The 19923-nt window shown below is 31.1% G+C and overlaps 1 protein-coding gene and 1 pseudogene across 1 annotated transcript; both read left to right on the plus strand.

The window, feature by feature from the left end:
• Window positions 1-3250: 3250 nt before the first annotated feature.
• LOC126549168 (uncharacterized) lies at window positions 3251-4409 on the plus strand. Its single transcript, XM_050197729.1, has one exon. It carries the CDS (start codon window positions 3492-3494, stop codon window positions 4407-4409), a length of 918 nt encoding a protein of 305 aa, XP_050053686.1. The 5' UTR covers window positions 3251-3491.
• A 10312-nt stretch (window positions 4410-14721) lies between these two features.
• LOC126555921 (uncharacterized) lies at window positions 14722-19699 on the plus strand (annotated as a pseudogene).
• Window positions 19700-19923: the final 224 nt, after the last annotated feature.

The raw sequence follows: 19923 nt of genomic DNA on the forward strand, positions 1-19923 counted from the left end.
ATTTTTCAATATATTTCGCTTATTTTAAGACTATTAAAAGGCATTTGAAATATACGATTATTTTATGTTTTAACTTAGTCAAAATACTTAAAATTAAATTTATTTTATTATATTAAATTTAATACATATAATGGTTGCTTATTAGTTAGTCTTATAGTGATTCAAAAGTCATAAAAATATATAGGCACAATTTTATTAGCGTTTGAAGTAACACAAGTACTCGAAAATTATTTTGTAGTAAAAAATGTAAAAATGTATTAAATATTTTAAGTTTGTAAGAGTAATGATAAGTACTTATAAGACTTACATATTGAAATCTTTAGGAAATATGAGGAAAATGACTCGTCTTGATGTTAATATGTAATTGTTAAATGTTACATAAGGAATCAGTTAAAAATTTGTAAAAAATATTGTATATTTAAGTAGCTAAGATTTGAAAATTGAATACAAGAATTTCCATAACTTCAGCTAACAATAAATATAAAATAAGTTGAGCGTTGGCCAATTACAAAAAAAAAATAAAAATCCAAAATGTATTTATAAAATAACGATTTACTATCAAATAACTTGAGATTTTTGTTATAGTAAAATATTATTTATTCATAATATTATTAAAGATCAAAGAAGTCTTTGCTGAGCCTACTCCAATCATACTTTCACCAAACTCTAAATATTTTCCTGAAGTAATGTTTAAGAAAATATTTGAAAACCCTACTATAGTTACCCTTCCAGAAGGTTGGGAATACAAAAAAAAAAATGGTGATAAATATCGTTTTGTTAGATATTATTTTGTGTCACCATATAATGATATCAGTTTTGGAGTCTTAGTTGAAAAACAGGTAAGGTTTGGAAAAGATATGGTCATTACTTGTAAGATACACAACAAATTATTTGATTTAGAACAATTTGGTATCCCTATACCCTGTTTACCATTAGTTACAAATATAACAGATTTGATACATTTACTCGATGGTTATAATTTTTGTATTGGTGGCCCATTAGAAGATATATATCCAGATATTCAGAATAACTTGACAAGTATAGGACTAAATCAGCGTTTGAGAAACAATAATTGCCTTTATTTATTAAATAGCAATGTACAAAAAAAAAGAGTTGTTTGCATTGCCTTCAATTGAATAGTGTATTCAGCATGAAAAAAAACGAATGACAGATGGCAAAAAAAATACGTTATCATCAAAAAAAACAGGAAATTATCGCATTAAGAAAAGACAAGCATAAAATCCAAAAAAGTGTGTTAAGAGCTAAATTTAGGATAAAAAAGTTAGAAGTTGAATTGAACACAGCAAAAGAACATTTAAGTACCATGTCTTAATTAAAACGATTTAATTAATAAACATAAAATAAATGATTCACAATCAACAATGATAAAAGAAATAATAGCGGCCAGCAATACAAATAAAAGTAAATTCAATATTTTTGTAAAATAACAATGATATGATAATCTTCAGAAAAATGCATTTTATAACAGCATGTATCTTTTAGTTAGAAAAATGTTTAATACGTACTGTAAATTTAATGTAAAATGGTATGGTGTGTTTTACATTAGAAGGTATACAAAAATATTTAAAAGGCCATATCATTAATATTGTGTGTCTAAATTGTTTATTAATTTTAGGTATTCAGTCACTCCATGGCTGGTGGGATCGAATTTTATCGACAGAGGAAGGTTTCAAGTTTGGAAAATAGTGAAGATACTCAACAATTTACAGTGCTAAATAATTTGTTTAGACAAAGGCGTAAAAGAATTTGGTCATGATTTAAAAGTAAATTAATACAATTAGGTAGTGATAGTATATTTTATTTATTTAACTATATCTTTAATTGTAGATAATGGAAGATGCAGAGATATGGTTGAACAATTGGGAAAATTGTGTACATAATCAACACATTCATCAAAATGAATTTTTAACTATGACGACAGCCGAAGGATTAAGATTAGAGTTTAAGATCAACAATTGAGTTAACAACATATATACTATCCGAATGTGGATTCGATTACGTGCTCACTGGGAAAATGAATCAATACCCTTTAAAAGTAGTTTAAATCCTTATATATAGACTTAAATAATAATTAATTAATACTTGGGTGAAATTGTACGTATCTTTCAAAAATTCTTTGGAATGATTCGCCAAACCGCTGGACCTAATGACCATCTGACTGGTCCTACCTTTTTATATCTTTACAGAATTCTATCATTATACTCCTTAATAAAGCCGGCCTAAATATGGTAATTGCTGGTATCCCGACAAAATATCGCCGGTAAAATATCGCGTGACCAAAATATCGCAACTAGAATATCGTGAAACCATTTATCGTAAAGAAATAATACATCGTGCGTACATTATTATCGCGTCTGTAAATTGCATTTGACTTAATCTTATCTAATCGTATTCACCTTTTAGCTAGCAATGCATTGAAGTATACTGGTTTTTCATTTTATAATTTCTATTTAGTAATACTTTGTACTGTCACTGTGTCACTGTGACTGACGATTTTACAGTTTTACAGAGTTTTTTTTTATTTATTTTAATTTTAAATGGAGTTGAATTTTTTAAAAACTGCAAAAGGCAAAAATGTATTAGTTCATAACGGATATACTTTTACAAAAGAAAAAGATGGTGTTGATTCCAAGGTAAGATAAATAATATGACTGTTTATAACATTCTATGGTCGTGTCTATAATAGTGGGTACCCGGAATAACACGGCCGCCGTAATTAGTCGTCCGTCGTTTTCGAGCCGGGGTGGTCCGTGTTAGAATAATCTGTGTTGTCCGTTAATTATAAAGACCGGATTTATATGCATTTAAAATTTTAATTTTAATTTTGCAGTGATAGTTATTTATTGATTTTATTAAAATTTTTATAAACAAAATGTAAGATGTATTACATATAACAAATATGCACTATAAAATGTTGATATTTAATGAATTTGTAATAATTTGTGGACACTAATTGACTGCATATATAATAGCAACATGCATTTTATGCAAAATCTGGTCTTTAATTATTATTATATCAATTTTTATTTTTATTTTTATTTGTGTGTTGCCACATTTATTTACAATTATTTATTAATTTCAGATTATTTGGAAGTGCAGTCAATATGCCAGTAAAAAATGCCGTGGAAGGTGTCATACACAATCAAATAACGTTGTTTGGTACTCTGACAATCACACTCATTTACCAGAGGCATCCAGATTGACTGCAATCCAATTTATCTCAGAAATAAAAAAAAATGCAATAACTTCTTCTAGTACTTCAGCGTCGGTTTTAGCTTCAGCTTCAAAAGAACTTAATAATTTCTTATATTCCAAAAATTGACTCCTTAAAAAGAACAATTCAACGAGTACGGAAGAAGCAATTTCCAACTTTACGCCCTAATTGTGTAGAAGAACTAAAAATTCCTGATATATATCGAATAACAGATAAAAAAGAAAAATTTTTATATTTTGACTCTGGAAGTAAAAACATGCTTGTTTTAGTATTTTGTACTGAGGATAATTTGAAAATATTAAAAAAATGTTCACAATGGTATGCGGATGGAACATTTAAATCTGCTCCGCCACTTTTTAATCAGTTTTTTGTAATTCACGGAAAATTAAATGACGGATCCATATTCCCATTGATATACAGTATAATGACTCACAGAACAGAACAAGCTTACGATATTTTGTTTAATTTTCTAGCCGATGAACTTGGAGAGTTCGAACCAGAATCTATCATGACAGATTTTGAAATAGCTTCTAGAAAATCATACAATAAGTGTTTTCCATCTACAAAACAACGGGGTTGCTACTTTCATCTAATGAAAGCTATTTGGAAAAAAATACAAACAATTTCAGAAATGCAAAAGTTGTACAAGGAAAATATAATTTTCTCTTCGAAAATTCGTTATTTTGCTTCTCTGGCTTTTATACCACCATCAGATGTTTGTGATGCTTATGAAAAAATATTAAAATTAGATTTTTTTGTTAAAAATAATCAAATTATTTTTCCTTTCCTAACATACTTTGAGGAGACTTGGATTGGTACTAAAAAACGAGGGCGAAGATATCCTCCGTTATTTCCTATACCTCCATGGAATGTATATGTGGCAATACAAAGTGACTGGGATAAAATAAACAATATATGTGAAGGATTTAACAACGGATTTGCTCATTTACATTCTGCTCAACATCCTTCAATCTATAAATTTATACATGGTTTGAGCCATCAACAAAATCTAACGGAAATGAATATAAGTCAAAATATAGTAGGAAATCCAAATACGCCAAATAAAAAAAACAAGACAGTCAGTTGGGCTGAACGAGTAAAGAAAGTTGTAGCAGATTATCATAATCGAGAGTTTGAAGATTATCTTCAAGGTATTTCATTGAATATATACTAAATACTTCCATTAATATACATAGGTACTTACCTATTTATTATATATATCAATTTTATTAAATAATACATATTTTTATCATTTTTATCAATTCTACTATATATTAATCTAATAATATTATATGCTTGAAGTATATTATTTATTTATAATTAAATTACTGCTTTATTTCATGCTGGCGATATATATACTGGCGATATTTATTTCATGCAATATAATGATTTCGCGATATTTTGGTCACGCGATATTTTGTCGGTGATTCGTAATTGCTTAATATAGGATAAGCATGCGCCAAAATTTTCGGTTTCAGAAATTTTTCAAGGTAATGAGGAAGGTGTTGGGACAAGTAAACTAAATTCTTTGCAATCAAAGATCGATATGCTAGTTAAAGATGGCCAATGAGAAGCTGATAACATATTTGAAGATCACAACTACAATAGTTCCACAGCACTAGATTGCATAGTTAATTATGCATGAGGGTATATTTCAAAAAAGTTGTCTAAAAACAATACATGCTTACACTGCCTGAATGCTTTAAAATCTTCTAGCACTTATGTCGATGTACCAGTAGCTGAACTTGTTGACTTAAAAACTAAAGATGGCTTAACCCATCCTAATATTCATTTATTTTATTTATTAAGTAGTGTAAAACAATCATTCACAAAATATTGTGGGAAAAAGCATGATTTTGATTTAGTTATAGAAGATATTTATGAGAAACATAAATGTACATTTCCATGTATACTTCATAAAAATAATATTCTAATGTCTATTATTACTAATTATCTAGTCATGCGCATGTGACATTTCTCAGTAAAAGATAATAGGAAAGAAAATATAGCACAAAAGAAAAAGAAATTGTCCAAAGTATTGCATGTTTAACTTAGCTTTTGTAATGTAGTATGAAGACGTGAAATATTTTCTTAATTTTTGCTAATAAATACTTAAAATTATCTTGGTTTTACTTTTCAAAAAAATTGAAGCTTATGAATTTTTGCTTTTCAGTTCATTGGTTAGGTTAAAAAAAAGGGTAAAAAAAATTGTGTTTGAATCCTAAACATTTTATTTATTTTTTTCTCTTGATGATTTGATTGATTCGAATTTGTTGTACTGAATTTATTTAGTTATAATTTATAATTTATGTAATGCAACTTTAGCAAATAAAACACCAGAAGAGACGAGAATTTTAAGGCAAACTCTGAAGGATCAGGCCTTAGAAATTTATATAAATGGGTTAAAAATGGATTTACAAACGATATTACGGGCTAGGAATCCAGAAACGTTGGAACTGGCAATGCAAATGGCTAGGCAGTTAGAAATAGAATTTAGCTTTAATAAAGAATTACAGAATAATGAAAATAAAATAAATCAGAACGGAAATACAAATAATTATCAGGGAAATAATCCAAACGGACAAAACTTTGATTATAAGCAAAATTTTAACCGTGGTCAGAATAGACAAAATCCGAATTATTATAATAATTTTAATCGTTATAATAATAGTCAATATAATAATAATAATTATTATAACAGTAACGTAAAGCCGATAACTTGTAGTTATTACAATAAGATAGGACACGATAGTGTTAGCTGTTATAGTAAGCAACGGGATGAACGTAATAATGTAAATTGGACGAGAAATGGTCAAGTGTCGAACGGGAACGGCGTCCGTTCGATCAACCAGATAACGGCCGTAACGGAGGAGTTGTCACTCAACGATGTTTCACAATCGTATCAGTAATTAGTAAAAATCACATTACATTACAATCACCTAGTTTTAAAAAAAATACAATAGATCTTCTTTTAGATATCGGTAGTGAAATCAATTTAATAAAAATAAATAAATTAACAGGCGAAACATTAGTAAACGAAAAAGGAAAAATAAATTTAAAAAGGCATTAACGATAAAATAGTAACTACCATGGGTAAAATTACAATAATATTAATATTAATAATAATAAAATAAAAGCAGAATTGCATGTGATCGATAAAGAATTTCCAATACTGCGAGATGGAATTCTAGATCACCACTTCCTGTTACAGAATAACGCGATAATAGATGTTGCGAATAATATATTAACAATAAATGATGACACTCGTCGCGAATTAAATAAAAATAAAATATGTTTTACATTTAAACCACGAACGGAAACGATAATATCCATACCAATAGCTGATCCGATAATGAAAAATAAAAATATTTTAATACAGAAACAAGAATTAATAAATAAGATAAAATAATAATAAACATAGACATAAAGTATATCTTATAATCTCCTTATATAATAAAGCGTGAACAATAGTTCGTTTCACTATGAAAAGATTGCGCCTCGGTCGCCGTTTTTTTCTTCCATGGCCCGCCGCCGTCGTTATCGCGAAAACATACGGTTCTCCAACGCCGCCGTCTCGATAACGCGTTTTTCTTAGGTTAGGTTCGATTATTACGCGGGTTTTCGACGATTTTAACAATTTTTTTTTTTTTTATCGGCTGTTTGTTATATTATAATATGTTGTTGTATTTTCAACCCGTTTTACTTAAATACCTATAGGTATGAGGGTTTCAACTTTCAAGTGTACGTTGCTTTGGGAAACGTTATATTTAATAGACGATTAATATTAATATAAGCTTTATTACACACGAATTATACGGAATTATACAGGTATATATGATGGCATACTCTTCATTTTTTACACACACACATATATATAAAATTGATATGTTTCATTAATAAAAGCCCCTGAAAGAGTTAGGTACAGGTATAGTTAAGTAAGTCAAAGTTGTAATTGCAAATATTCTTAATCATACCTAATAGTTTCTGTAGGAAATGTTTATGACACTTTTGTTATATTATTTTATATATATATATATAGTATATAACGCATTTTCGATTTCCGCTCGATTATTATGCGGTTTTTCGAAAAATGTTCGATTTTTATTACGATTTTCATACTTTTCCGAACGTTTTCCGTTCCGTTCCGTGCGTTTTGGAGTCTTCCGAGTACGACGACGTTTTCCTTCGAATTTTTTTTTATTCGACTGTTTTTTCCGATCTGTCTGATAATTTGTATATTATAATACAAAATGATGTTGTTTTATATTCAACCGTTGGTTGTTTTTTTTGCTGTGTGTTTCTAGACGACATTTCACCAAACAATGCAATGTTCGTGTACATGATTATAATATGTTATAAAAATACCTATAGATATGAGTATTTCAACTGTACGTTGCTTTGAGAAACGTTAACGGCTTATTTTGTAGATTTATTATTAAATACGTTAAATAGATGTATGATTAAGGTATTTAAGTAGGTAGTGTTACAGATATACATTAAATAGATAATTAATAAGAATAATTAAGCTTTATTACACACGAATTATACGAATTAAAACTGAGCTGAACGAAAAATTCGTTGCAACACAGAAACGGTTTAAGTGCTCGAGATTCGGCATTAGTATCTAGCTTAAACTGTAGTCGATAGGATAAGGCGTAAGTTCCCCGTGGTAGGTAATAGGAGGTAGCGGGTAAGATTCCCTCTCTGGCTGTGCCTTTGGCGCATTTTTACGGCGACGCTCTAATTAACGTCTCTTCCGCCCGTATCCAACAATTTTTTGCATTTTTTTTTCGAGTTAGTTTTTGATTTTTTAATTTGAATTTTGAAAATTAAAGTTATTGCTTTCTCTTATACGATAAATACATACGTCTACGATTTTTTTCAATACCATATTATTACGATTATTATAAGTATATATACATATAAAGTGTAGACGTGTAGTACGCTACAACGCGTTTAGGGAGTACATTTTGAATTGATATGTTTTATAAATTAAAAATATTTATCTTTTACTTAATACTTAAAAAAATGATATATGTTTTATAGTTTCTTACACTTACATATCAAAAACAATATCTGAATTTTGACATTAGGAGGTATGAAACTTATGGATTTAACTTTCGGACATAGATTTACATCATATTATAATTATAATGACTGATAGCTAGACACTCAATTACCATTTTTCGTATTTATTTCTCGACTTCAATACTTTTCTTACTTTTTTAGTGTATGATTTCTTTTCTAGACACCCGATTACAATTTCCGACCGAATTCCTGATAACACGATTTTTACACAACCCCCTCGAAGGCGCCGAAGGCGGCTTCCACCAGCCCAGAAATCGAGGCACACCGACCCCCTTGAAGGTTAAGTTAGGACCCCCTCGGCTTCTTCCAAACCACCGGAGGTTAGATTAACTAAAATTGTGACTACTATATTTTTTACGATATTTTCTTTACAGTCCCGACTCCGACCTAGGGTATTCACTTAGACCGAATTTCACAGTAGAGCGAGGCACACTTACACCGAGGCACATCGACCGCTATTATTATAAGTATATATACATATTATTAAGTGTATTACTATAACGCGTTAAGGGAGTACATTTTGAATTGTTATGTTTTCAATTTTTATGACATCTGATATGTTTTATAGTTTCTTATATATCAAAAACAACATCTGAACTTTGACATTAGGAAGTATGACAATTATGGATTTAACTTTCGGACATCGATTTACATCATATTATGATGACTGATAGCTAGACATTCAATTACCATTTTCACTAAATAAATTTTATAATATAAAAACCAGGCATGCGACGGGACACGGTATGAGATTGTTCATATACATATATATTATACATATTGGTATCATAACCTACTATTCACACATTGTCCGCGATCCGACGCAGTAGGATTGCCTACGTGGTGGGTGGGTTTAATGGCGTTTAATTCGATTTTTCCCAATGATAACTGACAACTCGACTTGAATACTCAAAATATGTGTTATTCGACTTTATACTTATTATCCTATAATACAACATTAGACTTTCGACGTCGGGGCGCAGGTGGATTGTATTGTCAGATATAGATTTAGGATACAGATTTAGTTACGTGATGTGATGATTAATAGCTAGACACTCAACTACCATTTAAGCTAAATACATTTTTTTATATACAAAAAGACAGGGCATGCAATGGGAAACAGTATTACACCAGTTTAGGACTGATAGCTAGACACTTAATTCTTTTCTAGACACCCGATTACAATTTCCCATCGAATTCCTGATAACACGATTTTCACCCGACCCCCTCGAAGGCGCCAAAGGCGGGTTCCACCAGCCCAAAAATCAAGGCACACCGACCCCTTCGAAGGTTAGGTTAGGACCCCATCGGCTCCTCCCAAACCACCGGAGGTTAGGTTAACTAAAATTGTGACTACTAGACTTTTTACGATATTTTCTTTACAGTCCCGTCTCCGACCTAGGGTACTCACTTAGAGCGAATATCACTTAGATCGAATTTCACTTAGACCGAATTTCACAGCAGAGCGAGGCACATCTAGTCCAACCATAATATCATAACATGTATTTAGTATTTATTATATAATATGAATGTAATACATTATACTTTCAAGAAATAATCAACAAAACAAATAAATATAAATTCATGAATAGATATTAAAATACATATAATAATATCGTTTATTATAAGCACTAAGTCCTGTTTTATTTATTTTATTTTACTTAATAAGAAACCGGTAAAATAATGAAAGTGTGTTTAACCAATTAAAAAAAAAAATTACGCTGACAAATAAGACCAGTATGATGCTCAATCATTTTAAATTTAAGCATATACTATGTATAATGTATAAGTATACTGTATTTATAACAATAGAAAATATTTTAATACAGAAACAAGAATTAATAAATAAGATAAAATAATAATAAACATAGACATAAAGTATATTAAGTAATAAAATAATAAAATAATATAGAGTAATAATTGATAATTTATAGGTTAATCGCTGATATTGAGGGGAGTATTGTGCGATGAAGAAACAATAATATTTTACAGACTAAACAATAACAGTATCGAACTATAAAAAACGACTTGGGGCACAACCGAAAACATAACTCTAAACGATGAAAATGACACTTGCGTTACTTTAACCATAGGATGCGTATTTGCTATAAGACCAACAATTATCGTATTAAATAAAAATTCAACAAAATGTACACTTATAAAAACATGTGATATACAATTGAAAACAGTAGGAGTCGATAATAATAAACTAATAGAAATGCCCGATCGAATTAAACAATTAAATTTTATGCATACAAAAGAACCATATATCACGAAACTAAACAAATACAAATCGTCAACAACTACAACAAACAAAACAATTACAATGAAAGAAATAACCGATAATATAACAATAAATGCAGACAATTTTGATCACCTCGACACAATGAATGATAGAATAAAAAGTGACAATGGAACAGAGTACTTAATTACTAACGCAACTGATACTCCACCTCTGTCAAATTCGGGAAGTAATAAATCTAAAGTACAATATTATAATTTTGTAATAAGTGTAGTGATGAGTACCTTAATAGTGACTATAATGTTAGTAACGATAGGCGTACTCTATAATTTTAAATGTGTAAACCGACACCGATACAAATATATAGGAAATTTAATACAGGAGCAGGGTATAGAATTAAATGTAATAAAAGAAAGTGATTTATAAAAAAAAAAAAACAAAAAAAATATAAATACAATTTTTAAATACTACAAGACACGTATATAGAAGTAATAATTAAGATAAAACAGACAATATTAAGTAGAATTAGTAAATTAACCTTATGTTTAAGTAAATGAGAAGAATAACGTATAAGTAACCTATTGAATAATTTAAGGTTTTGTGTATAATGACGATACAAAGACAATCGCCATACACTATAGAAAAATTTAAAAAATGAGACCAGTATAAAATAAAATTGTTTAAATTATACAAAAAAGAGACATATCAATTCATAATAATGAATTTCGAGTTTTCATTGGTGAGCAAGACAAGCATGGTAGTCATTTTCGGTGCTATATAAAATAGCCTAGACCGATTTAAAATTAGGAAACTTGAAGGACGACTTTTATTGTTACCACTTAATGTAGAAGCTCAACCTATGGGTGAGAAGGAGCTTCAGGTAGCAGTGAGAGAGATAAAAAGAGTTTTTAGGGTTAAAACCTATCTGAGAGATGCTTGTCTAGACCAATAGAAACAAAGTAAAAAAAAAAGCGGGAGATGGGTACCGTTCTGCTGTACATTAGGGGGTGGGGTTGACCTCAGACTAGGGTAGGTTAAATTCGAATGCAATGATAGGTATCATTACGCGTGTGAAGTTGGGGTACCAAAGCTAGGGTACCAAAATCTAGTGATAAGAAACCTTGTAAGCACGGTTGCTTTTTATTATAATCAGGGCGCATGCCATCTATATTGCCGTTAACCACAAGATGGAGCCATGAAAATCACCTTAAACATAGTAATAACCATGACAAATTAGATAGGTATCATCACAGTTTAGCGATACGCAGCCCCCGTTCAAATATCACTTCACTTCGCCTACATCGTAGTTCACCACTTCTTATTGGCTGACATTATTATTGCCGCGTAAATACAAAATGTTATCAGTTTATCAATTAATTGTACATCTAAGAAAATGTATTTCATCATTATAATTCGTGAATTGTTACCGAATTTATTCTGTGTTACAGGCTGCAGCTATTGTGTTTTTTGCCTTTTATGGTGAACAAGTAGACAAAGTTTTTGGAAAAATGCCCTTGTGTATTTTGGAAAACCGTATGAGTGGTGCTAATTTTCGTAAAAATTACAGTCGGAACCCCACCGTGATTTTACATAGGTTTCCGAGGGACACTCAAATGCGCGAAATGTGGATCAACGAAAAACATCAAATATGATTCAGGTTTTTATTTAATTTATAAATTTATTATTGCAACTAATTTATTTTATCTTAAAATTAGCTGTTGTTTGTTCACTGCATTTCAATATCGACCAATATAAAGGAAAATTTCAGAAGAAGCGTCAACTTAAAAGTGATGCTATTCCTAAGTAATTATATACTAAACTAGAATACTTTTATTCAACATTGTTACAATTATATTTTGTTCAGTGCTCCTATTATAGATGTCAATGATCCTGAAAATTCTGTAAAAATAATAACTCCATCAGGAAAATTTTCAGTGTATGAAGTTTTTTGTAAAAATATATAAATACATTTTATTATAATTTGCCATTTAAATTAATTTAATATCATTTTTATTGGTTTATATTAAAGAGAACCATATAAAGGTTTCACTGAAAACATAATGGATAAATTATTGAATACCAGTAACAATGACACAGATTTAACACTCATTTAAAGTCCTGTAGGTACTTTTTTAGTTGAAGATTCTACAGAGAGGTATTTATTTTAAGTATAACTGTATCTATGTTGACTATAAATTTGTAGTATACTAATTAAAACTAATTAAATACTTATTAATTTAAAAATTGTGTGCAGATTTCCTGTAAAATGTTGTACTAAACTATTTAGCTCAGATGAATCTATAGAGTTGGGAGTTCAACCACTAATTGAACCAAATTCCAATGAATTGGTAGAAAAGTAATACATGTACTTATATTTTTATTTATGTTAGATTTATGCTATCAGTCTGTCAAGTACTTCCTTATTAGAAATGTTGCAAATTACTTACAATTTAATTTAATTTCATAACAATTCAAATTTTCAATTAATTATTATATTATTATGTGTGTTTTTATTATAGTTATATGTGTAGAAGTATTTGCTCATTAAAAAAAATAATTTGTTATTTTGGTGTATTGTTAGTTAAATGTCTTTAGTTTCATAATCAAAATTGTAATAATATTATAGTAACTTTTTTGTAAAAAAATTAACTAAAGGTTTGGTTAGTTAATCTTAATAAATAAGATATTTTAAAAATTATTCATTTTATAATCAATAATGAGTTGGTACGTTGGACAAAGAAATGTGTTATTTTATATGTTATTCTATGTTTGTTTAGTTAATACAATATGGTTAGCTTGCAACTTGTAACCAAGACTCTTCCTAAACATTAGTATATATTTTTGAAATCAACAGCTTAACAATATATTACATTTAAGACATAAGTTTATCATAATATTAAATTTGTAGTGAAATATTCAGTTTAAGGGATACAATTGATACATTAAGAAATAAAAACCAAAAGTTGCTTCTAATAAACTTCAGTTAAAAGCACAAATTGATTATTATAAAAATGAAATGAACCAAGAAGAGTTAAGATTTGAAAGACGTTTCAGTAAAATATTATCAGATTTGTTTACTCCAACACAAATCCAATTGCTCCTTCATCCTAGACTCAAGTGTCCAAAACGGCAGCCTGAAGATATAGCTTCAGCTATTTCTCTGAAGAGTGCCAGTTCCAAAGGATATAAGTATTTATTGAAACATAATTTTCCTTTACCAGTTTAATATAAATTATGTAATAGATTAAATATATTTATTAAATAATGTTTCGTAAATAAGTAGAATATTTTTAATTTTACTATAGCCATTTAAACCCTTCAGCGTTGGGTAACAACATTTGAAGTCCAATCTGGTATTTTTAACAAATGTATTACAACTAATGAAAGCAAAAGGTGCAAATTAAATATACATTTTTTATGATATGTCTATGGTACATCTAATTTTAAATACATTTAGGTGAACAACTGAAAGAGGTAGAACGAGTATGTGTATTGTCCTTTGATGAAACTTATATCTCAAAGCGAATTTGCTATGACCGTAAATACCAAAAAATGTTAGGACCTTTCAGATGTGTGCAAACAGTTATGGTTAGAGGTAGGCGTTTCAATATTATTAATTAACCCTTTAAACAAATTATTCACTTATATATTATACATATAAAATACTTAGGTCTATTTGCAAACTGGAAACAGCCAGTTTTCTACAATTTTGATACAGCCATGGTTAAAAGCTTATTATTTGAAATTATAAGTAAACTTAATGAGATTGGTTATAATGTGGTTGCAATGGTTAGCGACATTGGTTCTAAAAACATGGGATTATGGAAAGATTTGGACATATCCATCCATAAAACATCATTTCTTCATCCAATAACTGGTAATAACATATACACATTTGCTGATGTTCCTCATACACTCAAGTTGTTAAGAAATCATTTTCTTGATAAGTAATACATTATTTTACTTATTTTAACAGAATAGAATATTATTGATATTAATATTCAAATTTATTTTTAACTTTTCAGAGGTTTTGTGCTACCGAACGGTAAATATGTAGGGAAAAATATAATTAAAGAGCTATTGTCACTAAGTAATGGTGACTTTAAACTAGCATACAAATTGAGCGATAACTATACTTGTTGAGGGCACATCAAGAATGAATGTAAAACTAGCTGCAAATTTTTTTTCAAATACTGTGGCTAATGCAATTACTTATTGCGGAGGAATTGGTTTATTAGATTCTTTCAATTACAAAGATGTAATATATTCATACTATTTTTATATTATGTTTTAAGCAAATCATCAAATGTCCACTATTAATTATAGGCCGCCGAATGTATTAAATTAGTAAATGACTGGTTTGATTTGCATAATACTCAACATAAGTATGATAAAGGGTTACCTAGTTATGGACTTGATATTGAAAAGCAAAATGAGCTTTTAATGAAAATGAATGCATTCTGTTTAGCTATGAGGGTGAATATAAATGGTAAACTAGTAGTATGATTTGGTAGGTTCTGGAGCCTCATCCTCATCCCTCATCCTCATCACTCATCCCGCACCCCTCAACCCTCATCCATCGCCCGCCACCGCCATATCCACTATGTAACCGACATCAATTTTATGTTATCGCAAGTTATCATTATCACTGTTATAATTTTCTTATCAATATTATCATTTTCTTATCATTGTTATCATTTTATTATCAACTGTTATCATATATTATTTTAATAGCGTAAAGAAAAATGTATAAAAAATCTGGTCTTAGAGTTGAACCGTATACCCCCATTATATTCGAAGACGTCTTTACCCACTTCGACTCTGACTCCATTGATGATAGTAATCAAAACTGTTATACTTAAGAATAAAATCTAATTTAATAGTCATTGGCAATTTTAGCATACACATCCGATCAAATGTCTTTAATTGGTCATATTATAATAGTGATACTTAATAGGGTCTGTCGCCGCACATTAAGGTATTATAAAGAATGTATACACATCCTGTAGGCATCTAATTAAATGTATAGAATTTATTGATACTTGGTCACATTAGCTAAAATTCAATTTAATAGCCATTTAAAAGGGATTTACAACAAACACAATCGGTCAGGTATATTGATACTTAATAGGGTCTGCCGCCACCATACAATGCACATTCGGGCATCGATTAAAAGGACGTTTTAATAAATTGTAAAGAATGTATTGATAGTAGACACATTGGTACATATTAGGCACTTTCAACACCTTTTTTTTTTCCGGGTTGAAATCGACGACCAGGAGGGGACCGCATTCGCATTACTTCCTCCCGAAGACACTTTCAACACCTAAAATGAATTAATATAACCTACTCTAACAACGTATAGTCTCCTCTTATAATTTTAGAAAAATAATATAACATACAAAAATGTAAATTAAGTATAGAATCCCTCACAAAATGACCATTTATATTGAAAGACACTTTACTCGTTTTGACAATAATAGGCTTATTATCCACCTTCAATTAAAATATATTCACTCACCAGAATGTATTGTTAGTAGACACATTAGCATCGATATTCATTAACTCTATGTCCTAGCCAGGATGTCATATGGTACTTTCAAATAAATTGAATAAATGCCTACAAATTCGCACCATCTGCTAAATGTATTCACAAATAGATCTGATTATATTCTGATAGTTTTCTGTCATTAGGATATTTATTCAATTAACAAATAGTCTAAGGATGCCACGGACTTTTAATAATGTTTTTATAGTATATACCATTAGTTCTTTTGTATACATTTCCTTATATATCACTGAGTATAGCTCATTCGGTTTAGTCTGTTCCAACACGTTTACACGTTCTGACTTTTAAATTTTTACAAGTGTTATATTTTCGTTTTATCGTGTTTAAATGCGAACAGTGCCCATCGGAGTTTTCACGCAAGGACAATTTAACCAGACACATGAAAACACATGATAAAGTCTGCTTTCCATGCGTACAATGTGCTAAATCATTTAGTTACCAATCGAACCTTGTTCGCCATATGAAAAACACTCACAACCGTGTACGATGTGATATCACGACTCCACAAGTACAAGATGTACAACGAGGTGAAATAGAGATTGCCCCGAACATATTAGTGCCAGATCAACCAGCAGGCCCCTCAAATCAGCCTCAAAATTCGAATAATACACAAAACCAACATTTTTCTGAAGATGATTTGTGTATGATTGCAATGGACGAATATCAACCAGTACGACAGAGTGTCATACAGTTCGCGCCTCGCATTGCTCCACAGATTCAGATTGAAACTTAAATTTTCGTCCCCGATATCTAGGCCGGTCGCTCGAACATGGTGGCCGAGGACGAGATTTGCATGGCAGTTATAGACGAATTTGAAAATGAGGATGAGATTTGCATGGCAGCAATGGACGAATTTTAAAATGAAAAAGTTCAAGACTATAATACAGGTTAGTTTTATTTTTAATATTATAGATGGGATATAATTTTCAAAGATTCGTATAAATTTTATTTATATGCTGATTGGTTATCAGATCGTTTGTTAGATTTAATTTTAAACGATACATAAAACTTTTATACTATTATAGGAAAATTAGTTTTTTCTTTAGATTTATTAGGGTTTTTTTTTTTTTTTTTTTGAAGATTCTTACACTACATGTGTAAATGGTAAACGGGTTTCCACTGCAAACACTACCTCAGTAGCTAGGATAAAAAAGGCTCGTATGGACATAGTTAAGACTCCTGGTTTCACAGAAATTTCCTCGTCTGCGAATCAAAAAATCGTGTGGAATTATGTCAAAAATATTAACAATGTTCACAATTATCCCGACTTTCTCCGCTTGCTCATGCCTGAGCTTGAAAATGTATTAAAGACATGTCTGAAAAAACACCCGATAAAATATCAGGCAGCATACAACCGGCCCAACGTACCAAACTCGTCGGAGAACCGGGCATTCAAGACTTCGGCGGTAGAACTTTTTCCGGATAGTAACATTAGTACGATCATTAAGAGGGATTTTATAAAGTTGTCGAAGGAGGAGAAAGAATATAAGTCGCACGGAAGTGGATTTACATTAGAAAGTATAGATGGGTTATTGCTAAGTATATATAAATATACACCAATGTGCGGTTCATCGTACATATCGTTGCCGGCATATATTGACAGGAAACGGGCCAACATCAACCCTCAAAACACAGATCAGGAATGTTTCAAGTGGGCAATTTTGGCGAGGCATGTGACGGGGCATGCGGTATACCGTATCGGTGAAAATTATAAAAAGCACTAGGATAAGTACAATTTTGAAGGCATCACATTTCCCACACCTCTATCGAACATCGCTAAATTTGAGAAAAATAATAGAAATGTATCTATTAATGTGTATGGGTTGGACAAAAAGTTCCAGCCACCACGTAAATATCCGACGTACGAGGTGTATCCGCTACGTGTCGTTGATGAGGAGAAAGCCAACCACTTTGATTTGTTGTTGGTGACGGACGACGAAAACTCACACCATGTGTATATTTCAAATTTTTCTCGGCTTATTAGATCGCAAAAAACTGGACATGAAGAGAGAGTAGTGTTTTGTAAGAAGTGTTTCACATCATTCGATGACAGGCGGCATAAATACAAGTTGAGCGGACGGGGGCGTTAACTCAGCATAAGCTTATATGTGGTGCACATAACCCAATATTACCGGTGATGCCGAAAGAAGGTGAGTGTCTGCGATTTGAAGCATGGAGAAACACTCAGAGACATCCTATAGTAATATATGCGGATTTTGAGACACTGCTAGTTAAGACGGACGAGGTGAAGGGAAAAAATACGAAGATTGTTCACAAACATGAGGCTATAAGCTATGGTCTTATTGTGAAGGCGAGCAATGACGTACCGGCAGAGCTATTAGCGAGACACGAGATACCAACGGAACCAATATTATATCGAGGAAGTGAGAGTCAGCGTGATGTGGCGAGACATTTTGTCGAAACCGTGTCTGAAATAGCATTAAAGACAGAGAAATTATTGAAGACGAATATTCCAATAAATATGTCCGCAGACGACATACAAGTTCATGAAGCAGCGACGCACTGCAATCTATGCAAAATTGAGTTTACCCCACCTTCAGAGGTACTATATCGTAAGACAGCTGACCATTGCCATCTCACAGGAAAATACCGTCAAGCTCTCTGCAATGTATGCAACCAAAAACTACAAACACCCGTTTTTGTACCATGCTACTTCCATAAGTTGTCCAACTATGACGCACATCTGATAGTCACAGAACTTGGTTATGACACCCAGACTATTAGAGTGATACCCAACAGTGAGGAAAAATATATTTCGTTTACGAAATATGTGTCAAGTAAATTCCAAATCCGTTTCATAGACACTTTTAGATTCATGGCATCAGGACTATCAACTCTAGCTAAAAATCTTGTAACACCAGGTCTTGAAAACTTTCGTGAAACAGCTAAAGTGTTTACTGGAGACGATATCCCACTTGTAACTGGTAAGGGGGTGTACCCGTATGAGTACACGGATAGTTGGAGCAGGTTGGACGAGACGAGTTTACCGAGCAAGAGGAGTTTTTATAGCACGTTAAACGAGTCGGGAATAAAGGAGGAGGAATACACGCATGCAAAGGAGGTCTGGGACCACTTCGGTTGCAAGACGCTGGGCGAGTATTCGGACTTATATTTGAAAATCGACGTGTTGCTGCTTGCGGACGTCTTTGAAAATTTTCGTGGTGTGTGCATAAAGACATACGACCTGGACGCCGCCCACTATTTCACTGCCCCCGGATTAAGTTTTGACGCGATGCTGAAGTTCACAGGACAGAAACTTGAAATGTTATCGGATTATGACATGCTGTTAATGTTCGAGAATGGTCAGTATATTATTTTTTTTAAATGTACATATGATAATAATCTTATTTGTATAGGTATACGTGGCGGCTTGGTACAATCGAGTAAGAGGTACGCGAAGGCGAATTACATGAAGACCTCGGGATATGACGAAACGAAGGAGAAATCATGGATTGTATATCAGGACTGTAAGTATATTTTTTTCAAATCTTATTATTATTATTATTATTATTATTATTTCATACTTATTAATTTTTATAGGTAACAACTTGTACGGATGGGCAATGTCCCAATACATGCCTTATGCTGGGTTCAACTGGGTTGAACCCACATTGAATGGATTGGATGATCTGGACAATACCTCCCCCATAAGGCGAGTATACGAAGTTGATGTATCATACCCGAGACATTTGCACGATCATCATAATGATCTCCCTTTCCTACCTCAGAACAACGTCCCGCTAGGGTCAAAGGTGAAAAAATTGATGG

This window comes from Aphis gossypii, chromosome 1 (genome assembly GCF_020184175.1).
Source record: "Aphis gossypii isolate Hap1 chromosome 1, ASM2018417v2, whole genome shotgun sequence".
Lineage (NCBI taxonomy): Eukaryota > Metazoa > Arthropoda > Insecta > Hemiptera > Aphididae > Aphis > Aphis gossypii.